This window comes from Diabrotica undecimpunctata, chromosome 2 (assembly GCF_040954645.1).
Source record: "Diabrotica undecimpunctata isolate CICGRU chromosome 2, icDiaUnde3, whole genome shotgun sequence".
NCBI classification, from domain to species: domain Eukaryota; kingdom Metazoa; phylum Arthropoda; class Insecta; order Coleoptera; family Chrysomelidae; genus Diabrotica; species Diabrotica undecimpunctata.
Genome location: NC_092804.1, coordinates 116,282,457 through 116,295,491, shown reverse-complemented (window position 1 = coordinate 116,295,491; position 13,035 = coordinate 116,282,457). Strand labels below are relative to the sequence as shown.

The following is a 13,035-nucleotide window of genomic DNA, read 5'->3' as shown; positions in this document are numbered from 1 at the left end:
GGGATCAGAGGTATTACCGGATATAGAGGGATTCGACAGAGAAAAGAGAAAGTGCTTTAAAAGAGCTAAAAACTAATAAAACTCCAGGACTCGACGGTCTAATTGCCGAGCTCTTGAAAACAAGCAAGATACTAACAGTCAGGATAAAGATCGATGGAAGGAGTTGGAAGAGGCCTATGTCCAAAAATGGACGAGAGAAGACTAAGAAGAAAAAGACATCTTAAACAGAGTTGTGTGGAACACTTAATCCTGTCTGACTCCTTTTTGAATGAAACTTTTATGGGTATTGCTGTTGTCTACCAAAACAATCTACAAAACGAGTGTTTGATCAAAATATATATAATTTTATGTGAATGTGATGTTTTTCAAATTTCACCTAATCTATTTTTTCATATTCCATACGGCTTAAGCATTCATTATAAAATCTGTCCCCATTAATCTCAATTAAAACTTTCGTTTTGTGGAGTATAAATGTTTAATTCGATTGTAATTATGTTTCCAAAATATTGTTCTCGTTGAGCAGATTAAATTTCGCTGCAGAGCTTGGCATATAAATTTACCACTGGTCAAATTATAATAAGTCTCTCTGGAATTTGCTTTGAGTATTTATTTAACCAAAAGTTGGAGAATTTGTTTAGCTGCTGGAAAGCTCTCATTCCAATCTACTTACGGTCGTGTATTTTTATCTCGTAATATAAAGAGACGACAGGATATAAAATAATTTCGATGTTTATTATGTTTTCGAGTTTTATTAACTAGAACTTTATTGAGGAGATACATCTAAACTTTTTTTTTTCGTCATGACCGTGTCCTAATCTAAAAATGTTAAGTTTTACATACAGTGCAACTAAAATTTAACAAACCTATGTAAGTACTCAAGTAAACCTAATTTGAAGGTTTTAAAAGATGTACCTTCATTATATAATACCTCTTAGTATTATTAGCTTTCCATTGGCTGCGATTCTGTGCCATATGGAAGGCCTCATGTAGGGATTTTCCCACCAGAGTCTTCATTCGGTCTTCCCATCGTGTTGGAGATCTTTCTCTTACCTATCAGAATTGGTAGTGCCTCTCTCTCTGCCTCTCTGGAATAAGGCTTTTATTAAGAACAAAGCCTCTCTTGTATCAAAAGCATTTATGAACCCGAACTGGTTGGGGGAAATTTGTCTTTCATACAACTTGTAAATTCCACGTTCTTATTTTACTCTTTTTTTCCAAGATGATGTTTTCGTCAGAATCAGTTATATTTCCTTTCTGTCATCATCTTGTTCCACCTGTGAGTTCTCTAACTTTCCTATATACATTGTGACTATCGTAGTTTTACTACAGAGTCTCAATGTCTTCGCATTTTTCCATTGTTTTTTTTTTTCTGTCGCTGTTCTGATTTTCCTTTATTTTTCTTATATTTATCGTTTTATATATGGGTCATTTTTGGCTTTTATTCTTCTTTCGTCCGTTAGTTTCAGGATCTTATTATGTCATCCATGGCAGTGGTTAATTCAAAACCTTTCAGTCATTCACTGACTGGTGCAATCCAGTTTAAATTTAAGTACACCTATCACAATGACATTCTGTCCCTCTTCTCCAATGGGCTCTAGATGGTGCCTGTTTCTTTTATAAAATATCTATGTACGCACCGTCATGTAGAAATAATTTGCAACGTTCAACTTTAAACAAAGTATAAAATAATGTGTAAATAATGTACGAAAAGGAATATTCACATCCCTTCAAACCTGCCAGTCTATGACACGTGTTTCACTGTTTTTAGCTCTTCAGATAGAACTGCTGATAAGACGGAATGAAAAATATTTTTATTCATATAGAAGATATTTTATATCCACTGGTGAGCATTTCCACAAAATAGTTTTCCACCTACCTCTATCCAAAGTATACATTTCCTGTCCTCATTGTAGGGAGCAAAGTCGTACTTTTTTTCATAGAGAGACAAAGTACTTTTTTCTCCCTAGGGAGTAAAAGTAAAAGTGACGTTATGATATTATAACATGGATGAAATAACTTCTTATTGACGCCCTATGCTATATTCTATTACATAAGTATCTATACATTTTTGTACACATAATATATATCTACAGAATATAAAATAATATTTAAAAATTAGTGATTTAGGCGAATTTGAAGATATTAATAATACACCACCAGATATTTTGGAACAAGTGAATGTAACAGTACAATCTTTATTACCCCAAAAATCCAAAGAGTAGTACGAAAAACAGTATTTACATTTTAAGCAATGGGTTGAAGAGAAGCATATTCGTATTTATTCGAGCAAATACATTAAAAGCCTCTACATTGTGGTCCAAATATTCGATGCTACGTACGATGCTTCAAATAAAAATAAATGTGAATATTAAATACCCAAAAGTAATTGCTTTCTTACAAAAACAAAACCAGGGACATAAAGCTAGTAAGGCAAAAACCTTCTTCAGAGAGGAAGTAAATAAATTTTTACTAGAAGCCCCCGATGATAATTATTTATTAATGAAGGTAACATATTTCCAAGAATTAAATAATTATATTAAAAAAATAACGCCAAATATTGTATTGGAAAGAGGCTATATTCATAATTTGACAAAGTTGACGTATAAGTCCTAGTAGCTCAATGATTTGATTCGCCGATCACTGTTAAATATTGCGTTCGAATTCCAGAGTCGCCAAATATTTTTTAATCCTTTTTTCTTTGTTTTGTACTAACCACCAACTAAGAAATCTTTTTTATTCGGCTTTACCAGCAGTTCTATCTGAAGAGCTAACAATAGCAAAACCCGTGTCATAGAATGGCCAGGTTTGACGGGATGTGAATATTATTTTATACTTTGTTTAAAGTATAAAGTTGGAAATTATTTCTACATGACGGTGCGTACTTGGATATTTTACAAAAACTATTAGGCGCCATCCCCTTTGGAGAGGAGGGAGAAGAACTTCATTCTTAGTAGGTAGTAGGTAAATTAAAAATTAATAAACTTCCTTTTTAGTTAGGCATATTGCCTGTTTTTCTTCAACGTTGCCTTTTAGGCTGCTGAAATATGACATGACCTGTGATGTTCTTACCAATTAGTGACTCGTCTTCAACTGCCATTCTATTAATGTATCTGTTCCATTTTAGTTTTGATATTACTAGTTTCTATTCCTATTACTGCTTGTATCCTTTTAATTCGAATGTAACCGATGGGGTGTAAAGAAGACCAGTTTTTTGCAATATTGCTCGTATGTTTTCGAATCTTTTTCGTTTATTACTATATTCTGGTACCCAGAATGCATTTGAGTCGGCTGGTTGCTGTTTCTGTTAGCTTAATAAAACTTATGTGACATACGCATAAATCTGTAAAGTGTTCTTGTTATTTCATATCGGTAGATGATACCACATCTTCTTCTTACTGTGGTCCTTCTCCAAAACTCGTGTTTTGATGTAGTGTTTATGATAGTTAGTGGATCTATCTTTCTATCACTGTTTGCTGCCGGGATTGTTTTAACTGAATATAGTAAAACGATTTTTTCTGTTGATTTTTATGTTTCATTCAATGTTTCGAATTTTGTCTTTGTCTATGGTAAATACTTTGCCTTTCTTATACGTAGAATACTGTCTCAGAATGTAGATGTTAAAAAGGATCATTGACAATATCATCTTGCTGATTTTTTACCTTTCCGTGAGGCCTGGATACTTCTGTCTAATTTTACAGTTATATATTATACAAATTAAAAAATATTTTCAAACTTACAATATAAAAATAGGTAATTTTAAGTTATTTAGTCAAAAATACGTAGGTTTATAGACTAAACCAAAATCCAACTTTGAATACTTTTACAATTCAATTTCATGATATTAACTTGGAACAAAATACCACCAAGTCGTATTGAAAATGGGAATCGTATTCCAAGGGGGATTTTATTCTGCCTGTAATACGCGACACACCGGATTTTTAGTAGGTAGGAAGCCACAATGAGTAATAGAGGCAATAAAATTCTTTCTGATAACGAGTTTCGAATCCAGCGGCAGTTTTAAGCAGGCGAGATATTCGGAAATTAATGACATTATTGTATGCGCTGAAAAATTCTGATAATTCTCCATTCACACACGTTTTTAATGGCCTACGTCTAATTGTGATAGGGCATTATGTATGCATAACCATGTAATGTGCGAGTAGAGCTCAACTGCTATAGGGGTTTATGAACCGTGGATAATATTGTCAACGTGTAAATCGGGATTTTTAAAAGCATAATCTAATGTTAAAATATGAGAAATTTTTACTTATTTTTTATTATTTATACTTCCAGTTATGTATATGAATGTAGGGTAGATTCACCACTTATGCCAACTTTAAGAACTTTTTTTATTATTTTTCTATTGATAAACGTACTTAGAATTCGAATAAAATCTTTCCACTCAATGTCATTTTTATTTACTTTCGAATCAGGTCTGCTAGCAGATCAACTGATCATAAAGGTTCGATTTATAATGAAAATATTACGTTTTATATTTTGAACCACAAAAATCGCGGCTTTTGTCTGTTTCTACATTTGGCCATACAGTTTCCCCAATTTTGGCCACCCAAAAACTAGTTAAAAATTGATATAAAGTGTATATGCTTAAATATTTGTTGAACTTAAAAAATACTTAAAACAAAAGAAATTTCTGGTATTACGAATGAGTAAAAAACATTGAAAAATGTAAATAGTGTTTATGATTCCAAATTTTGTTCATAAATGTTTAGTTGTTCTGGAAAAATAGTCCTTAAATTATCTTCCTTGTTCCTGGACTCATGTTCTCATAATCTTCTGATGAATGGATATCTATAATTTTGGCAACATATTTATATGTTGTCATCGATCTTTTACCCAGTTGCTTAAATCTGGAAAGCACAAAATCTCTCAATTTGAGATCATCGGTATCCAACATTTCAATATTTTCTTGTTCTGGTTCCATGAAGTCAACATCGTCTCCACTACTACCAGTTTCCTACCAGTCTTCCTGTTCTTCTGAATAAGAGCCTGAATTTAGATTTTGTTTTTAGGTTTCGTCGTTTTAAAGTTTGTTGTCTTTGTTTGTTTCATTTTTTCGACTTTTTTTGTGCCTTCATCTGTTTGTTATGCTTCTGAGCCTGCTTTCATTTGTGCTTTTGTTTTTCTTTATCATTTTTAAATTTCTTACATTTTTTATGATACTCCACCCACTTATCAGATATGACTACATTCGGTGTGTATTCTATTTTTCTTTTTTTCTTTGAGTCCGGTTTCATTTGTTGATGGTAAGGGAGCACATTATAAAAAAATGTTGAAGGAATTAGTTTTTGTGCAAAAATATATTAGGTTTGACTTTTTTTACCTTATCTGGACGAAAACTGCTATCCATCGCAATATTGCTAGCATTCGATGTGATTGTAACTTGATCGCCTAAATAATCAGAATTAGAAGATTCCGAAAACATAACATTTATGCCAGGGTTCTGGATCTTCTTTCGTCAAATTTGGTTGAATTTCTGCTTCCTTTGTAATTTGAAACCAAATATTATACAGCGATTTATCTTTCATATTACCTTCCCATTCATGGTTTCTTCTTTTTGTTCTCTGACATTGGTCCAGAAGAATTACATCAATTTTTGATTTCAAATATTTAAGTAAAACTGTGGCTCTAGTGTTAATATCTTTAGCTGAAACATATCAGGTTTTATCAATACAATTTTACTGTAGTCCACATTATTTTCTGAAAAAGAATACAGACCTGTGGCTTTAAATCCCGATATTATATTTGAGGTCATTTTTGGATCATCAATCAACTGAGCCAGTGCCATAAATAAAAATGATCTGACCATTGTTTTCTATCTTATCTTTTCTAACAACATTTTTCCACTTTTGTTTGATAGGCGCAAACACAGTGACATCTGGCTGGTGGATGTGAGTAGCATTAGAGGCATTGCTATTAAATTTATTTGATCTGGTCTGCAAAATTGAATTAAACAAGTATATGGGATTTATCTCCATCTAAAAAGACAAAAACAGGACTCTATTTGAGACTCCTTTAGGTAGGGTACATGGAAGAGAGTTATCCAAGAAGGTAAAAGGCCGAAGATCACGAGGAAGATCCCCAACAAGATGGATCGATCAAATTACTTCTTCTTTAAGTTCCGCTCCTATCGGAGATTGGAAATTTTTCTGGCAATAATTTTGTTTGTTACGCGCCTGAATAGTTCAATTGAACTGCATTCAAACCATTCACGGAGATTACGTAGCCACGAGATTTTACGTCTTCCTAAGCTTCTTTTGTCTTTGATTTTGCCCTGCGTTATAGTCCTTAATAGTTCGTATTTTTTGCCTTTCATGATGTGCCCCAAGTATTCCAACATCCTGATTTTTGTGGAATTTAAAACTTCGCATTGTTTTCCTAGTTGTTCTAGAACTTGTTCGTTTGTTTTGCGATCCATCCATGATATTTTTAGAATACGCTGGTTATTCCAGATTTCGAAGGCTTCCAGGTTTTTAATAGTGCATTGTTTTAGTGTCCAGGCCTTAACCCCATACAAATGGGTGAAGAAAATATAGCATTAAAATATTAATATTGCGATTACAGAAAAGTTTTCTCATTCTGTTAAAAATTGACCGTGCAATTTCAATGCGGCATCTTATTTCTTTTGTTTGATTAGCATCTTCTGTGATCCATGCTCCAAGGAATTTGTATAAAGATATTTGTTCAATTTCTGTGTTGTCTAGATCAAATTACAGGAATATGCAAAAGACATATGCATGAGTTAAAAGAAATGGCCAGAGACAGAGATATTTAGAGACGGACAATACACGACATCACGATAACCACTACACTCCCTCCAGGGGGGTCAGGATTGAAGAGAGAAATGGGGTATAAAAACGTTCGAAAAATATTTAAAAAAACATTCCGTAGTCATCCAGCATCTTTGAGTATTCTCTAAGCCCCAACCTTGAGTAGCTGCTATACACAGAGCGGACGAAATCCGGTCATATTTAAATTATTAAAGGAGCAAAATTTCTTTCTGCATTAACTGTGAATAGCGTATATACATTTTCCTTATCTCATAAGGTTTATTCATCATAGATGTTTTTGTTGTCTCGCGGTCCAATTACAGTACCACTTTTTGGGGCTACACAGAAACATATTTCATCCATATTATAAATATTTTATAATTATTATAAATCCTTTTTGGATTATCTAATATACTGGTAGCACTCATATCGCTTAAATACATATGAATATCATCCAAGAATTTACGTATTATCTCTTTTTACTGCCCCTTTTCCACCATGAATGTATTCTTCTGGAAAAGCAGCTTGTTCCTGTTAGGGGAGCTGTGACACAATTTTTTGCCAGGGCGATCATTGACAAAAGTAGTTTTAATATTTGGCTCTCGATCAAGTTTGTGTACTAAAGTCAATAACCCGTCTTTATCGATTGGAAACTCTATCTTCGCACAAGTTAATATCCATTCGATTAGGAGGTCTTTAGTCTCTTTTCCCAAGTGAGAGTCGAATCTACAGTGCACTGAATCTCTTGGAGACTTTCCAGATATTTTATTACGCAGAGTAGTTCTCGGAACTTTAAATTCATCACTGGCTGTGGCCACAGGCATTCCTTTGGATATGGTAGTTAAAGCTAAATTTACTTTTGAAGGTGAGTGCTGGAATTTCGGTGTTTTTACATTTTCTACTTTGCTTTTATTATTCGTCAGTGTATTTGGCATTTTCACTAAAAGAAATAAATAAAAGGTATATTTATGTGAACATGCTACGTTAGTAGAAAAGTAAACTGGTCAGAAGTGGATTTTGTATACTTACTTGTGGCTAGCAGGTTGGCCATAAGTGGGTAAATAAGTGATTTTAGTTTCCACTTATGGCCTCCTTCATTCTTCCAAATGTCATACTATTATTTATAATGAAAAAAATATATAAAATAAAAAGTGTCTATTTACCTTATCCAGCCTTCCAGTGCAAAAAACTGATCATATAGTACTGGTGTTATAGTAATGACTATATATGACTGTAGTCAGACAGATGACTACGTATGGAGCACTAGAATGGTAGTTTAAATGCCAACAAAAGACCATCAGAGAGAAGCTGAATAAGCTTCATCGACAGGAACACTTGAAGCATATCATAATGGGAGCGATGCCCAATATCTCAACCGCTACCATGGCATACACAAGGCTGAAATATAGTGCCATCTAAATAGGTTGCGTTGCATCAGGTCATTTTTAATTCCAGGCATATCATGCAATAACTTCGAAAAGATGATGAACGAGTTGAGGTGGAGTATACTGAAGAAAACCAAAGCTAAGCCTTAGTGAAAGCCTAGGTAATCACTCCATTATCTTCCAAGCAAAAATTGGTGCTATACAGATGTGCGTGCTGAAACTTATTAACTACAGGGACAGATCTACAAAAATTATATCGCATAGCCAGGCGACATTAAGACCCTGGAATCGAATTGACTCTAGGTAATTTGAAACTGTCTCCAGAATCTGATTCAGATCAAAGTAACGGAAAAAGCATCAAAGCATCGGAAAAAGTAACAAAGTAAGTTTATTCTGGGTGCTTGGACATGCTGGTATTAAAGGGAATGAAAAAAGCTGACCTAATTGCCAGGGAAGGTACAAAAGAAACATTCATAGCCAAAAGAACGATATCGAACTGGGTGGAACGGATGAAACGTAACCACTGGTACGAACAAATGGGTCTTAAACACACGAAGGCTTTTATGCACGAGCCATCGAAAAAGAGATCTAAATATCTACTAGATGTGAATAGAAATAATTTGCGAATTATTGTACGTGTCAAAAGTACATGAATAAAATTGGACTATCAAAAACTGCTGATTGCAGATTTTGTCAGGTTGAAGACAAAACTTTCTGTTCAACTGCACAGGGTTGGATAGGAAAAGGCTCAATGCATTTGGACATTATCAACTTAAATAATACAACTTCGTAAAGGTGTGAAAAAGGATGAGCTGAAAGGATAACTTTGACCTGGGGATGATTTACAATGAGCTTAGATCGAGTCGAAGGATGGTTACTCACCCACTCATATTGATCCTTACCTAACTTATCCTCTCTCTCTCTCGCTCTAGTACTCTCTCAGTCTTTCTCTATATCTCGCTATATCTCTTATCTCTTTCTATCTCTCTCTTTCTCGCTCTCTCTGTCCATCTCTCCCTATCTCTCTTCTATCCTGGACCGGAAGGAGTGTAGTGGTCATTGTGATGCCGTGAATTGTCTGTCTAAAAAGACCTCTGTCTTTAGTCATTTGTTTTAACTCATGCATAAGTCTTTTGCATCTTCCTGTAATTTGATCGATCTATTTTGTTGAGGATCTTCCTCGTGATCTTCGGTCTTTTACCTTTCTTTGGATAATAAATATTTCCATATTTCCTGTATCTGCTCTCATGACAGGTTCCATGTAACAAGTATTTTAATTGTTAGAGATTGAATTAGAATTCGCATCATTCTTCTCCAACAGAACATTTCAGTGGCGTATTTTCCACTCGTCATTGGGTCCAAGTTTCACATTCGTATGCCAGTAATGGGAATAGTAAGCAGTTAATCAACCTCATTATTAGAGGTGAAATTTGAGAGTTCTTCCATATTTTGGCCATCTTTCCTACGCTACTTTTGCTAGGTCACATCTCCGTTTTATTTCTTCCTGTAGTGGCCCTGTGTTTGTGATCAGTGATCCCAGATATAAGTATGAGCTCACAACCTCAACCCAATCAATCTTGATTATGTGTGGATGATTGTTATGTAGTATATCCATTATCATAATCGTTGTCTTTGATATATTTAACTGCAGACCAAATACTTGTCTTTCGTTTTTAACCAGTCGTATGAGATCAATTAACTCTTCTTGACTATTTGCAAGAAAGGCTGTGTTGTCTGCAAAACGATGGTTGGTTATTTTTCGGCCATTTATTGATATGTCCATTTTCCATCCTGACTTAACCTAAGGGTCTATGTTTATCATAGCAAAAATATGTATAATAAATAAATGGACATATGACACTTAATTTTTAAGAAAAAATATAACAATCTTAATGAACTTAATGTTATTTTTATCTTTAATTACTAATATTTCATGATGAGATCCAAACCACAAAATGAATTCTTCTTCTTGCTATTCTCAGCTACAGATGACTCTTCTTCATTCGGTTTATTCCTAGGTTTCATATATTTTCTGACCATTATTTTTTTGGTCTTTCCGTTCATTCTCTTTCATGATTTATCTCTTGCTATCTTTACCATTCTCATCATGGCTCGTATCATATCAGCTCGTGTTTCAGCAGTTTTCACAATGTGTCAGTTATTCATACTATGGTTTATGAAAAGGAAATTTGTATATTCTGGTCTTTACTTCCTTTGATTTGAAAACTAGAGCAGAATTATAATAATTGATTCAAATAGATTCTCCTTGGCAACCAGATATTATTTTTGCTTGAGCTATTTCTGTTCTTTTCATTTTTTTTGCCACTGGCTAATTTTTAGATACTATATTTATATCATCTATTCAAATATTGCATCTTTCAGGACTTCTTGGTGTGGATTAATAAGAGGATAGGGTTTTGTACAAATATCACACGATCAAGTGTTACATACAAGTAGAGTCTTCTCTGAGTCAAGAAAACAAAAGAAGAATCGCTCTGTAAAAATAATGCAATAATAATTGCTTCAAAAAAGAAGAACCATGGGAAGGCGCAATAAATGATATATTGATTATGTAAAGGAGGACGGTAATGGAGAAGCAAAATAGTGTATAGAGGAAGAACTTTTGCAGCAAAAACTCACAAAGAACTTTAGTTTCAAGAGAAACAGATTCTTCTATCCAAAAAGAAAACATGAAAGCGTATGATAAAGCGAAAGTTATGATATTCGCAATCGTTACTATATATTTTTGTGTGTTTTTGTATTGATTGTTAGTATTTAAACAACATATACCTACCTGTTGTTTATATTAGACTTGTGTTACCTAAAATTATTTAACGAATGTTATCTGGAACAAATCAAATAATTAAAAAGCGTTTTACAACCTATTATCAGAGTATTTTAGTGGTTTTCAAATCCTTCTTATCGGCATCGAGACTTCGCTGTAAGAGACACGATATCAGTTAAATATTATTAACGCTTTGACGTGTATGACCTCCTACAGTTTTTAAATTATTTGTATTTGAATTAAGTAGTCACAATTAAACAATGATATTTACAACAAATCGACAGTAGTGTTAGTTTTCTTGAATCCGTGATAAAAAGTGTAACGTTTGTGCTGTGAAATATGAGATATGACCCTCACAAAGTCGGATATTATGACAATTACTCAAAGAATCGGTGGTAGTTTTCAAGAACTTAATCCTATAGTGTTGTGGAGCAAAAATCGAAACAAAAAGGATAAGGATGAGGTATTAGAACAATTATTATTACTGTTGTAAATGAAGTATTTGTGTAAATACACTTTAGGGAATGAATTAAAATCTAAATGTTCTATAGTTCACGGTCAAATCAATAAAGATAACAATTTACACCATTTGAAATATCGCCTGTCAATTATGTCCCGTTAATGATAATTCGTGCAATTTCGTGATGTTTATTAAATATGTTTATTTCCTTGGACTTTATTTCTATAAAAGAAAGATGAATAAATTCATAGCTGTTATATTACTCTATCACCAAAAATATTTTAATTTTTTACGTAAAGTAATATCAACAACGCACATAGGGGTATTTGAACGAACTAGGCGGCCAAAATTATTTTTGTTTTTTATTGTGTTTTAAAAAATGTTACTAAGCCAAACGAATAGTCTTTATGAAAAAAAAAAATATTAACAAAAAATACTTTATTTTCTTATTATTTTGACTTTTATTACTACTATTTTAAAATCAAAATTTTAAAAATATTCCTATCCGTTAAAACTTGCTATTGTATAATAAGTGTTTGATTGCCATTAATAAATAACAAAATACTCAAAAACTATTATCAAAAGGCAAATTTTCTTCTTCGCGTCCAGAAGAGTACCCAGCTGGGTTCGTATCGGCAGGTAATAGCATTCGCAAGGTTTCAGATAGAAAACTACTTTTCTTTCTTTTTCTAATTTGCCTCCTACAACTCATTTAAGGGTGTGAACTTAAAAGTAAGAGATTAAAAATATCCCTATTGCAGTTTTCTCTTGAAAATTTCCATGCAAAATCTGGGCGATAAGACCGTTAGAGCTTGTTACGTGCTTCTGCGACTGCTTCGCTGAGCTGCCCAACTGGCAATAATGCATTTTTAATAATGATTACGCCATGCACGAGTATTTTGTGCAATGTAGGCATCATGGGATGCCATGGGTAGAGATCAATAAATAAACGAGCAGTTTCTTTTGCTTAACTGTTCATGATCAATTTTTGGCCGCTTGAAATAGTCTTCAAAATGACTTTTAACCTGTATATTAATTCTCTATCATAGATCGTTGTCCTCTACTGTTTTCAAAACTGTATTTCTATTGTTCTTTGTAAGAGAAAAATGTATTATGAATACGTATTTCGTTTATGCTGCAGAAGTCCGTCAGAAGGTCTCCGTTTTCATTTCTGATATTTTCATTATATCGGTGTTTTATTCCTGGAACTATATTATTGCCAATACGGGGGTGAAAATCACTAAATCACCCATAATGATTATATTCATTTGGGGTCTCGTTTATTACAGTCTGAAGGTGTTCGTAGAAGTTTTCTCTTGTGGTAGTATCTCTGCTGTTCTCTGGTGTGTAGATTGCCATCACATTCAGAGGTTTGATATCCAATTTATTTAACTTTTACACTTACTCTTTCAGATGCATATTTACATTCTTGTACTTGGTGTAAAAATTATCTGTGTACTGACAGGGCCACTCCTTCTTTAGCTCTGACCCTTTGACCCTTTCCTTTTTTCTTCGTCTCTTGTAATTGACATATGTCTATATTTTTTTCTACAAGCTTTTTTGTAATTTCCTGCTCTCTTGTGTTTAAAGACTTTCAAATACCGATGCGAAGTATAT

General features: G+C 33.3%; 1 protein-coding gene across 13 annotated transcripts in view; it reads left to right on the top strand.

The window, feature by feature from the left end:
• Window positions 1-13,035, top strand: part of Trpm (transient receptor potential cation channel, subfamily M) — an 888,877-nt gene that overhangs the window by 244,080 nt on the left and 631,762 nt on the right. The window contains exon 1 of one of the 13 annotated variants that reach the window (XM_072523327.1): window positions 11,111-11,421. The exons of the other annotated variants lie outside the window; for them this stretch is intronic. Coding sequence (XP_072379428.1) covers window positions 11,305-11,421 — 117 coding nt within the window. The 5' untranslated portion in view covers window positions 11,111-11,304. Of the gene's footprint in view, window positions 1-11,110; window positions 11,422-13,035 lie in introns of those variants that run through there. 13 annotated transcript variants of the gene reach the window in all.